This window comes from Rhamphochromis sp. 'chilingali' (assembly GCF_963969265.1).
Source record: "Rhamphochromis sp. 'chilingali' genome assembly, chromosome: 16".
Lineage (NCBI taxonomy): Eukaryota > Metazoa > Chordata > Actinopteri > Cichliformes > Cichlidae > Rhamphochromis > Rhamphochromis sp. 'chilingali'.
Window position 1 is genome coordinate 29,385,662 of NC_137943.1, and position 12,568 is coordinate 29,398,229.

Here is a 12,568-nt window from a genome sequence, read left to right on the forward strand (position 1 = left end):
GAGAAACACTGTGTTAACCGAGGATTTTCCATCATCTGAGGTATCCGGTCCTTGTCACATAGTGACGCCCACATATTTTAAAGTAACATCTGCATATGACAAAATTGCTGCAGTGAAAACCCTTTTAAATAGAAATAAAGCTTTATGTAATGAATAGAAAATATATCTTTGATGTTAGAAAGAAAAAGCAGCTCAGCTTTTAATTAAAACATTTATTTGATCCAATTCTTTGGAATGTAATAGTCAATGAGGAGAGTCTGAGACAACAGAGACAGATGAGTCTGAGTGTTGACCAGAAAGTCAAAGTACAAACAATACTATTAGTCACGTAAGGCCTCACTGCTTTCCAATGTTTTTTTTTTAACTTCCTCATTTCCTTTCTTTTTCTAGATTTGAGACAGCAAAATTACAGAAAACGGTACTGAAAATAAAACTTTTTTTTTGTCATACAAAGAAAAAAAAATAAAACATTGGCACGTACATCAGTGACAGTACAAAAACACAAGGTGATATTATACCAAGTAAATAAAATTGTTACTTTTCAAAGAGACGCATATAAGCTTTTTCAAGAATGAAAAACATCTCTGTAAATTGTACATTTCAGAATTATAACGTAGTCTTCTGAAACCGTGTTAAAAAGAAGCAACAATAACACTGTCCTCTCTTCCCTCCTTCCTCTCTTTTTGCAAATCAACATCATAAACACATAGATTATTTATTTCTTTTTTAAATATATCAGTGCAACATTTGTTTTCACGTTGAGTGCTGCAGCATCCTTGTAAGTTTAAAGGGGGAGGATATCCTATCTGGTTATTTTTCCTGTTATGAATGTACAGGTAAAACTTTAGCAAGAAGATGAAGAGTTATGTGGAAGAATAAAGCATGAATGCTTCAACAGTCAGCACACTTTATTTGATTGTGGATGCTTACTGAATGGCTACAGAGAAAAGACAGTTAAAGATGGAGAACTGATACTTAGGTGAGCACTTCTCAGTTTGAGCTGGGTGATGTCTCATAATGCTACATTAAAAATAGGTAGAGTTACCACTCATGGTGCAGTAGAAACAGGAAATAAACAAGGCAAAATGTCAGTCAACCACACTACTGGGTTTCAATAAGTTTTGTGCATGTATATTTTGCCCCAACTTAAGGAGCATTAAGTCAGAATGTTCCCATTTAAAACAAACATCTGTTTGAGGTTGTCAGATAGTTAGAGAGTAGTAAAAAGTTTTCACCAACATTTTCTTTTTACGGTGTTTTAAAGAAGAGACCCATATAACAAGAAGTTCAGCTAAAAAGCTAAAGCACAACAAAGCAGTCTTTGTAGAACACTTGCTGTTCTTAGTTTTTAACCAGTTTTCGAAGATAAATACCCTGACTTTATATTTCACAAACACCAAAGTTGGTAAGTGTAAAGGTTTACTATGGTTTACAGTAAATAAGGCATTAAAATGCTCAAGCAAATTAAAGACCAAGTACAAACCACATGAAATAGAAATACAAAACCAAATCTCACAAAATAAACTCATTTTAAGATTTTTTTTTAAAGTGAAAACAATTTTAAATTTCCAGCTGTTCTTAATTATTCATTCCTATCTGAAAATGAAACCAGTCTGCTCAATAATAGATGCTGTTAGACCCTAAAGAGACTGAAAGAGATGCTTGAAGTCCATCACAAGGCTCCCAGACCACTGGGCACCCTTCTGCTTAAAGCTCTAGCAGTCTCATTGTGTGCCAGTGGCGTTCAAAAATAATCTTAACAATCCATCCTCAACTTGTTGTCAGCATCTTTATGGTACTGAGGTTACCCTGTACAAAAAAATCCATCATCTCTTCTTTCAAGGCATATCTGATGCTTTTCTCCTTACTCTCATTTCCATGTCTGTAAAAACATAAGTGAAAACCAGGGAACAGTTAAATTCAAAAACCACAAAAACAACAGGTCTGTATCTCTTTGTTTTTCTATACATTATCAAAATCCAAATGATAAACAGTGACATTTCTTTCAGCATAGAAAGGATGCTGCAGCACTGGTGTCTTTCTCTATAAAGAGGGCGCTCAAATATATTAAAACCTATGTACAATATGTTGGATGTGTCGTGAAAATGAGGCATTCGGGGCTCCTACACATTTTCCATCTGGAAAATTCCATAGATTTCACAAGTTTTCCTAAATGTCGCCTAGATTTTAAAAGTGTGTCAGTGCCACTGTCATTGAGGCATGAGGATCTACAGAGCTACACCAACACATGTGATATTTGACAACACACTACAACATTAAAAAGTTTGTAGGTTTATTATCACAATGTGGAAACGTTATTTTTTTCCATTTTTTTTCACATCCGTGTAGGAACCCCAGATGGGACATTAGCTGATGGGAAAACAACCAGCAGAAAAAAAAGGCAACAGAAAAACTGGAGGAAAAAAAGAGGCACTGTCGGAACTAGACGCAGGTCAACAGGCAGGGACGGGTCCCCGCTTTTCACACACACACACACACACACACACACACACACACACACACACACACACACACACACACACACACACACACACACACACACACAGATGCATGCTGATCATGTACACAAACATGACTGTAATGATACACACCTCTACAGTCAGACTACTACCCATACACACCTTATATACAGATGTGTATGAATGTGACACACACACACACACACATAAACACTTTCATGCACACATGGGGACGGGGACATACGGCCAACAAGAGCCAGATATCACAATAGCATATTTCAAATAGTTTGCCTGTTCTGTGTAACAATGACATCTGAAACAACAAAAGAGGAAAAAACAAAACAAAAACCAAGCAAACAAACAAACGAAAAAAAAAAAAAAACATTTTATCTTTCCAAATAATACTTTCATCTGAATTGGTCTCAACACCAGCATGTGATTACATGAAATCAACAAAGCACGCCGAAAAACAAATAGAATCCTTAGTTTTCTTCTTTTTTCTCTTTTTTTTTGCTGTACAGATTCTTTATACACAGTGCCCCCTATTGGTGAGTCCCTTCCACTGCTGCTCCTGAGAAATAAAATTACATCGGCTCACTTTTCAGCCCACCCTGCCGTCCCATTGGTGGCTTCAGCCCTGTGTTCCACTTTCTTGATTGGCTGCATCGAACGTGTCCATGCGGAGCAACTGCAGCTCCGTCCCCGTTTCTAACTCACGCCTCTGAGTAGTTAGTCTGTCCATTTATCTTGTCCTTCTTTAGTTTCACACCATCTACCAGCTCAAAGTTATAGTTTTCAAGGGCAGATAAGTTCCTGTCTGTCATGCTGCCCTGTGAGCAGGCACAGTACAGGACAACACCGCAGATGGCGCCCAGGAAGACACCCAGAGCTGACATGGCAATGATTGTGATGAGGATCGGGTCCAGGGTCTTCAGCATGTTTCCTGGGCTGCCAAGTGGACTGTTTTCTTGTGAGTAGGTGTCCATGGCTGCAAAAGATTAAAAAAAGATTCCATTTAAAATATTCACAATAGAAACAGATTCTGACCCTGAAGCCAGTGTCAAATGTAACGTCAAAAAAGTCACTTCAGTGGATGGAAAGTTTTAAAATGTGTCTCTCAAATGATCCTAAATCTAGTCCCTGATTGTCCTAAACTCTGATTTTTAATGAAAGACATTTTTTTATTTAATTTTTTTGGTTGGAAAGCCCTAAAAGAGGTTGACTCTTGTTTACTAAGTGTAAATGTTCATAATTTTATTGAGTTTTGATCTCCTTTCTTAGATTTATGTAGGGAAAGCTGATGTAACTTCAGTGGCTACTAAACTTATAGTATTCTTACTATGTTATAACCAGGGAGGAAGCTGCAAATATATATTCATGTGTACGTCTTGTTCTTTGGTAAAGCGTATCTTGACGATAAACTACATCTGAAACAGAATCAATGCATGTGCGGGTCCTTTACTAGAGGCTTAAGGAGCTTGAGGGTCCTTATAGTATTTTTGATGTTTCTAGGACTGCACTCTTTTGGACAGAGATCTCGGAGGTCTTTCCTGGAATGTGTTGAACATTCCAGGAAAGAATCAGATTCAACACATTCCTGGAATGTGTTGAATCTGCTGGACCCATTCACCCAATTCGACTGGTCTCTGACCCAAGTCTTCACCATCCCTATATTTGCCAAGAGGGATGGTGAAAATTCCCCCCTGTGACCTATATGTCACTGCCTTGCTAATTATTTCTTTATTCCTGGTCAACATAAAAATGAAATCTTAGCTTTTAGCTATGCACTAAGGTTGCGGTTTGCTGCATCCTGCTGTTATGAACAATATCTCTTTAGAAATTATATACACAATTTGTTGGGTTGATAGAGAGGAGCAGCCACACTCCCAATTAGAAACACTAGCTCCTGATCTGACTAAATGTATCAGAGTTGCCTTCTTCTCCATACGGAGATTTGCAGATGTGGGCGAAAGAGCAGAAGCAGAAAGCAGAAATCATCAAACTCGGCTGTTTTCTACTTCTGATATGTCAGAATCTACTGGAGCGTAATATTTATTTGCTATTTTGTCAATTGACAGCATTTTGTGTTATTGAAATTTTAGATTATAATAGCGATACATGGAAAGGCCACAGATATCTGAAGAGGAAAATGCGAGACTGAGAATATTGCGCATATTAATTTCATTAGAATTATGTTAAAATATTCTTGTAAAATCTGGGACTGTTTAGTTTCTGAGGTTGCTTACTTGAAGACCACAATTATTATATAAATATCACATTTACAGCAGTACAGTAATGAATAAGCATTTGGTATATGGGAGCACAACGACAACAACAACAACAACAGATGTAGTTCTTTGACATAAGTAAAACCAAACAAAATAACATGCTAACACAAGTCTGATTCTTATTCTGGCATTGACTGAATGTTTTTCTTTACCAATTCTACTTTGCAGAGACAGAGACAATGATTTAAAGTGCAGAAATGTCCAATAAAAACTGCATGCACTTATTTACCGGGCACCAAGATATTATGTTCAATACTTACGCAGAATGAAGATCTCTGTTGGTGGAGATGTAGGAGGTTTGGGATCTGGAGGATAAAAAAAAGATTCTCTGTTTGCATACAATGCAGAAGCAGGCCTACCAGATGCTGGCATTTCATATCTTTCTTTCTACACATTTTGGATGATGTCCCAGACAAAAATAAGAATATTAGACAAAAAATAACCAAAGTTGAGCTAATATTTAAAGCGCTGATTCGTTCCATTTCTTGCATTTATTGGAACAAGATATGTGTTAGGGTAGGTAATTTTTCCACCAACAGCGGTTCTTCTTTCACTGTAGTGGTTGAAAAAGGAGAAAAGGACTTTTCCTGCTAAATAAAGAGCAGAGTTTTTTTCATCTTGGTGCTTTTAAACAGGCCACGAGGGATGGATCTGACTAAAAAAACCAAGGGATACTGCACATTCACACGGTAGTGACATTCCACTTTTTTTGGCTTAACTAAAATATTTACTCTTAAATTCTGATCATATATTTAACTGGGCCGATCCCACACCTCAACCATAGCTACACTGGCCTCGCACAGAAAAAGCGAAGCACAAAACAGCAATGATGACGATGTTACGTAACATTGAAATACACACCTTTGCAGTCCTCAGCTCTGACTCCATCCATGATCTGGATGTTGTCCACAGCTATGTAGCCTAAGCTGCGTCGGTCTGCGATGCCTTCCACCACCACCTGCAAAAAACCACACAAAGTCTTTCACATGCATTTTCTCATACAGGACAACAAAAAGAGAAGGTTAATCATCCAGAAACTTTGCTGTACATAAGTAATTTTTTTTTATTTTTGTTGGCTAAATTGTTAAGGTGCAAACTGTAATCCCAACATCCAGAGTTTATTCTTTTGTTCCAAATCATACCTTTCTTTCTCTGCCCTTAACATACTTTCTGTTTGCACATAATGAAGGCAAAAATAACCCCGAAAATCCATCCTAATGGTGAGCCTATAAGGAAAGAATGTTCTGACTCAGGACTGACTTGTCTTATAGTTATCAGTAGTAGTGAATTTACAATCTCTCCCTGCTGTCATTTTAAGAGTCATTACATCCAGATTTATATTACCTGATAGGGGATGCTTGAGTGTGGCAGTATAACTCGTCCCTCCCTCCACCGACTGCCCTGATGGCCACTGAGCGTCCACAGGATCTGCCCCTCCTCTGTCTCCTTCCTGTGTTTGATGTGAAGCGCTCCTGCGTGTTCACCAACCATGTGATACCAGAACGCCATGCACAGGTCAGAGTCTGGAGAGGTGATGGGCAGGCTGGCCAACCTCGCCACCTTCTCTTCTTTGTCCTCATCTTCACCAGTTTTACTCGGTGTGTCCGAGTCAGTCAGCTGCACGTAAATGAAGTTCCCAGGTTGGCCTGCAGGGGGCAGCAGAAGACAAGGTAAGAGGTGATTGTGACATTAGAGGACTCCTGAAAGCTTTTCCAATGCGTTACTGCTGATATTATTCTTTTAAATACATCCCTGAATGTAAATATGCTGATATCTATACATCTTTAATGATACACGCCTTAATATGACTGAGCGCAAACATCAGTGTGACAATAAAGGACTCATAAATCTCCCAAGCCTTCATTACAGTACATTCATTTGACTGCATTCAGCTGATTACCTTCCTTGTGGTTTGTCTAAACATTTAACTGTCTTTTCATAAAGTGAGTACTTGATAATGTCTGCGATACTGCTTAGCATCAAGCTTTCGAAACCCCCACACACATCAGATTCAAGGACCTCACAAGGTTTTCTCGTGAAAACAAAGGGCTCTCGCTTCAGGAGAAAAATCTGACTTGACATCACAAAATACTCATTTTTTATTAGTGATCTGGTTAAGTCAAGAAATCAAGGTGAAATCATTCATTTTAGAGCTGCTGCTAGTGCTGCTCCCGTCTCCACAGAAACATCCATCACATCCATCAAGCTTGAATGGAGAGAAGGACAGAGAGCCGAGGCATGTTGATGAATTTCAGTGCTATATGTCTTTTAAAAGTCAAGGATTTCAAGGCTGTTCGTTCCTTCTTCAAATTGTATTACAGCACATAACATTAAAATACGCCCATACAAACATATGTTTTGTTAGAAAAAGGCACAAGATGCAACTGCATCTTTTGTTCTTAAAAAACAAAGCAAAACAAAAATAAGTTGATTTAAATTCACGCCATCTCTTCTTATCTTTTTCAAACATGGCTACTATTTTTGGGTTTCTTCCACTGTCTCATAACAGCAACCTTTCAACTTGAAGATAATTTTTTTTGAAGAGGAAGAAGCTGCAGGCAAACATTCTGGTGAGTAGGGCCGGGTAGTAAGCAACGATTTTGTTGGTGCAGCCAGAATACTCTCCCTGTGTGAATGCACACGATGACATGCACAACAATTTGGACCATTTTTGACAACTCTTCTCCATCAAACCCATCAGGAAGCTACAGCAGAACAGCATGCTTCTGATTCTGCTTATGATTAGATCCCCTGCTTTCAGCTGTGAACACTCTGGACTGTTCCATTGTAAAACCCGGTGAGAGATGCTGCTCTCATCAGGAAAAGATCCTTATTGGGAAGGTTGGGTCAGTTCAGATCCAGAAAATGTTTGCCGGCTGTGCTCCATGATGAGTACAGTTTTGATATTTATGGATGGGTTACTGCCTCAAGTGGAGAAGTTCAAGCATCTCAGCGTTTTGGAGGTGGGAGGTTGAGTTATTTTCCCGCCCACACCTGCGGCCAGAAGGTGCTGGTAGTGACCAAAAGAATAAGCTCTTGGATGCAAGCAGTGAAAGTGAGATTCCTTCTGAGGGTGTGTGGTCACAACCTTGGGATAACGGTCATTTGGTCAGTTGTTTGCGCTTCGCAAGGTGACCAAAAGAAAGAAGTTTGGGCATCTCTGCCTAGACTTCTGCCAGATACACTTTACAGGATGGACAGATGGACCTCTTACAGTAATTATTACCCAAATATGTCCTTTCGGACCTTACAGGGACTTAACATTGTGGCATGAGTGAGTGGCTTGAGCCTTTTCATGTGTATAACAGCTCATAGAGCATCAGGCCTACTTAGCTTTGTGATATATTTCCATATTCACAAAGTTTTTGTCCTTCAAAGTAAGAACAAGGTTGGGTGTCCAGTGGGAATTTCTTTTTACATCATAGGCATGTTTTTCCTCATTTCTTTAAACAGAAAAAAGGCAGAGTTGTGAATTTACAGCAGCACGGGGACTGTATAGTGTTATTTAAAGCTTTGTTGAAAATATTCCCATTTCTAGCACAAGAGGTTTCAACAGACTTTTCAGCAGATGCATAGTAACATCGAGAGCTACGGAGCACTCTCCCAAAGCATCTGTCGAGTGCCACTAGTTCAAAGAAAGAGAGAAAAAAAAAAGTCAGCACTCATCACCTACCCATGTGGTCAAGGGGTGGTCCTCTGTGGACAGCGGGAGCCCCGTTGGCCTGGATGATCCACTCAGCTCCCGTACCGGTCTCTCTGGTCCAGCCGCAGAACGACGAGAAGTCAAAGTTACAGGCGAACCACAAGTAAGCTGTAGCAAAGAGACACAAAAACACTCCTAAGAATCTCATACCTACAAAATATAACTGAAAATTTTCCCTGTAATCAATAATCAGCTATTAGTAAGCACAGTTGTTGTGAGTTCAGTCCTAGTTTTGGAAGGTTCTCTATTCAATTGAATTGAATTCAATTTTATTTATATAGCGCCAAATTACAACAGCAGTCCTTCAATCTAAGGCAATATATATTGTAAGGTAGACCCTACAATAATACATACAGAGAAAAAACCCAACAATCATATGACCCCCTATGAGCAAGCACTTTGGCGACAGTGGGAAGGAAAAACTCCCTTTTAACAGGAAGAAACCTCCAGCAGAACCAGGCTCAGGGAGGGGCGCCTCTAAGACGCGTGTCTTAACTATATTTATTCCTATCTTTGCTGGTACATCAAGCACTTTAAAGACAACCTTAAGGAAACAGTAGCCCTTCATTTGAATCCCAAATGCTAAAGTAAACAGCTCCTATCTGCTCCTGTAAACCCTTCCTGAGAACTGAATCAAGTCCCTGAAAAGCTGCTATGCTATGTGACAAACTGCTTAGGTTTTTAAGTGAAGAGGCGTACAGCTACGATCTGGTGCTGTGTTCACTGACCAATCAGTGTCATTCAGGAGGAGGTAAGGGGAGATGGCCTGAAAAAAAGGACAGCAAGTCTCGTAGCATTCCTATCAGGAAGCTGTTCCTGCTGTCATGTGCTCTCCGAGTATAAATTGTGCAGCCTACAAAAGGCTTGTGCAGATGGGGTGAGACAAACAGAGAGACCGTTGTGACTGTATGTACAATGTGCAGCGCTGGAGGGCATTTTCCTCCACATCCTCAGCAAGATGTCAGCCCTGATAGAAAACAGTATCAAGCATGTCCATATGTTTGGGATCAGCACTTTAGGAGAGAGAAACCGAAGAGTGGAGGGACCACGGAGCAGGGCGCGGTGCCACCAACATCAACGGATGTGGCCCCCTTAAAAACCCAAACAGAAAAAACCCTCCCTTTTTCCTCTGCCTCTGCCAGCAGTTGACGGGCGGTATCGGTTCACCGCAGCATCCAAATAAATGCAAAAATCTCTCAACAGTGGACATGTTTCTGAGAGGCTAATAGGATGCAGAGATGACCGTGGAGCTACACAGTAATACCCACCTTACCCACCCACCCACCATCCAGCAACCCCAAGCTGTCTTCACACGATGCTTCAGCTCAGCTAATTGAGACCCAAGAGGCCTTTATTCTTCCTCCGCTGCTCTCACTTCACCTCCCTCTGTTCCTCTCTTTTACCTGCACTCTCCCTTTCTCTTTTTGCCCCTTTATCCTCCTCACCCAGCCTCCCCCCCCCCCCCCGCTTTATTTCTTTTCCCCCCCTGTCAGAGCTGCCATTTTTTTTAACCTTTCTGCCTATTCATTCCTCTTCTTCTCAGCCTGTTTGCTCAAAATGAGTTGCATTCAGTGTACTCACAAGGGAGGGTGAACTGTGATGTGGTGCTAAAATGTTCACCCAGAAAAGAAAGCCATAAATGACCAAAACAGAGCGCTGCAGTTGGCTTTAAATGCATGTGCGGAATCACAACATCAATGTTTCTCGTTCCATTAACACCTGCAGTTTTTTCACACTATCTCACGAGTCTAATGCCACTCTCTTTTCTGCTGTTGTTTCCACATCTGTAAAGTGCAGTTTTATAGATGAATGATCATGAGTTTCAACCTCAGACACTCTTAGAAAGTTTTAAGTTGTTTCTTTATAAAAAAACGCTATTTAAACATTTCCAGTGGGGTTTAAGAGAAATCTGCAGGGAAAGGAACATGAAAAAATGACATTTATGCACAAATATCTTGACTTTTTTTTCCTATTTTCTTTCCTTCTTTCCTTTCCTTTATCCTTCCCCTTGCTGTTGAAACCTGTAGAAACCTTTTCATCGATGTAAGAAGATTTAACCCAGAGAAATATATAGCGATGGCACCTCAAGAATCAGACTATAGAAATTTACTAGCAAATCCAGTACCAGTAAAAGTAGTGGATGCCCCACCCATATGTCCAGCATAACTTAAAATGTTCAATTCTTGAGTTTTAACTATTTCTTTTATGATTTTTCAATATATTTATTCATTTTTTGTGCATAGCACTTCATGAAAACTTTGATTAAACAGATTTTTTGTGTTACATTTAAAAACTGAGCATAGAGACAAGCTACAAATACAAGCTCAGCTGGTATCAGCTGATAGCCTTCCAATTGCATCTAGCTGGCAGATGTGGCGCAGCATTTAAGCTTGCCTACAGGTGTTGTGCATCTTCAAGCCTCCGCGATCTGTGCTGTGCAAATTACTACACAGGGAAATAATCGTCTTTTGACTACAGCTGGTCTGGCGTCAAAGATGAAAAACACTGACGAAAAAAAAAGTCTTTGCTCTCTCTTTCACTCTCTTCCTCTCTCTCTCTCTGTAAATATATAACCTAATAGCACGTGTGTCTGTTCTGTCTCTCTCTGTAGTCCGCTAGTGCCAGGGTTCAGCAGTGTCAGGTTCATTTGTGAAGTGGGGCCATGAAAAAGCTATTAACTCTAATGGAGGTCAGCTTCACTGTTCTTCGCGACCGTGGTCAGTACCGTTGGTGACACTGAATAATGGGTCCATTGGCTGAATTAATGCACCGATCTGGCAAAACCCGAGCAGCGCTTTCACATCTACAGCTGCCTGTAAAATGGTTTAACTTTGCTTTAAATGAAACACATTGTACGGGGAAACATGGGAGCAGATTGGGGCGGAAATGCTCACCTGGCATGAACTCCATAATGGGGTTGGTGGACGTGGTGCCTCCTGCGAAAGACAGATGGGGCAGTCAGTTTGGGGTCAAAGGTCAGAGAGGGATATCTCACCCACACAGATGCCAGCACAAACACAACATACCTGCTTTTATGAAAAACTAGTACCAGGCATTCAAGCCAAACATTTTAACTTTAAGGTTTTAGATTTTTTCTTTAGCTTTTTAAATCCTAGAAAAGAGGCCTAATGCTTAACGTGGCTGTAAATAAAAGAGAGGATAAAGGAGAATCGGAAACAAGGATAGTCAGACAGCACTAAAGAAAAGCTAATAAATAAATAAAGCTGAACAGAAAAAGACCAATTCAGTCAAAACTGTAGCAGCTAGTGAGAAGATAAGGGAGAATTTCTCATGATCCAATTCCAACTGGGCTTCATTAAAGCAGAAATTAAATCAATAACATTTAAAGGAAGAAAGAAGAAAGGCTTTTATTCCCGCGTTCAATCCTTTTAGCTTTTATTGCTTTGCATTTTAATTTGGCGAGCTCACCGAGACGGAGAGCGAACTAAAAGGAACCGAGTTTCCGTGGTTTACCTTCGTCGTATTCGGGGGTCTCGGTTTCAGTGATGCAGTCCAGCCGTCCATCTTCACACTCTATAACTGCTGTAGTGCCGGGGTTGGTGATCGGTGCTGTGGTGGTCGCACCAAATGTGGTCATGGGAGGCGTAGATGCGAGTGGGGTGGTGGGAAGTGCTGTAGTTGTTATTTCTGTGGATGAAGATGAAGAGACAGGAAGTGTGAGTGACTAGAATGGATTAAAAAAAGGAGATGAAAGAGTGTCAAGAACTGACCCCACCTCTCGCCCTATCAGTGCCCTTCATGCACGTTTAAATGCAGTTTGAGTGTCAAAGGGATATAGCCTGTTTGGCTCAGTAATCGCTAGGGTGATCTCATATGAGGCCCTGTGGCACAACTATACTAGTTTCATTTTTTTAAGTACTAAGACACCTCCAAAGTTGTGTCGTCACAGGCGACTGAGGCCCAGGAGGTGGGGGGCTCATCTACCAATCATAAGTGCTTCTCCAGTGTCCACATGTGTGGACATTGAAGAAGCCCTTGGGCATCCAACAAATGTGAGGATGCTAGTTATTAAAAAGCACTAAAAAAAGAAGAAGTGTATGACTGTGTGTGTGAATGAGTGAATGTAGCTTAAGTAG

The 12,568-nt window shown here is 40.3% G+C and overlaps 1 protein-coding gene across 1 annotated transcript in view; it reads right to left on the minus strand.

The window, feature by feature from the left end:
* Positions 1 to 1,938: 1,938 nt before the first annotated feature.
* Positions 1,939 to 12,568, minus strand: part of LOC308412923 (neuropilin-1a-like) — a 98,831-nt gene continuing 88,201 nt past the window's right edge. The window contains exons 12-18 of the mRNA XM_080907622.1: positions 11,946 to 12,119; positions 11,366 to 11,407; positions 8,442 to 8,579; positions 6,113 to 6,414; positions 5,630 to 5,726; positions 5,029 to 5,073; positions 1,939 to 3,468 (exon numbers count right to left, since the gene is read on the minus strand). Of these exons, the coding sequence (XP_080763748.1) occupies positions 3,194 to 3,468; positions 5,029 to 5,073; positions 5,630 to 5,726; positions 6,113 to 6,414; positions 8,442 to 8,579; positions 11,366 to 11,407; positions 11,946 to 12,119 (1,073 nt within the window). The 3' untranslated portion in view covers positions 1,939 to 3,193. The remainder of the gene's footprint in view (positions 3,469 to 5,028; positions 5,074 to 5,629; positions 5,727 to 6,112; positions 6,415 to 8,441; positions 8,580 to 11,365; positions 11,408 to 11,945; positions 12,120 to 12,568) is intronic.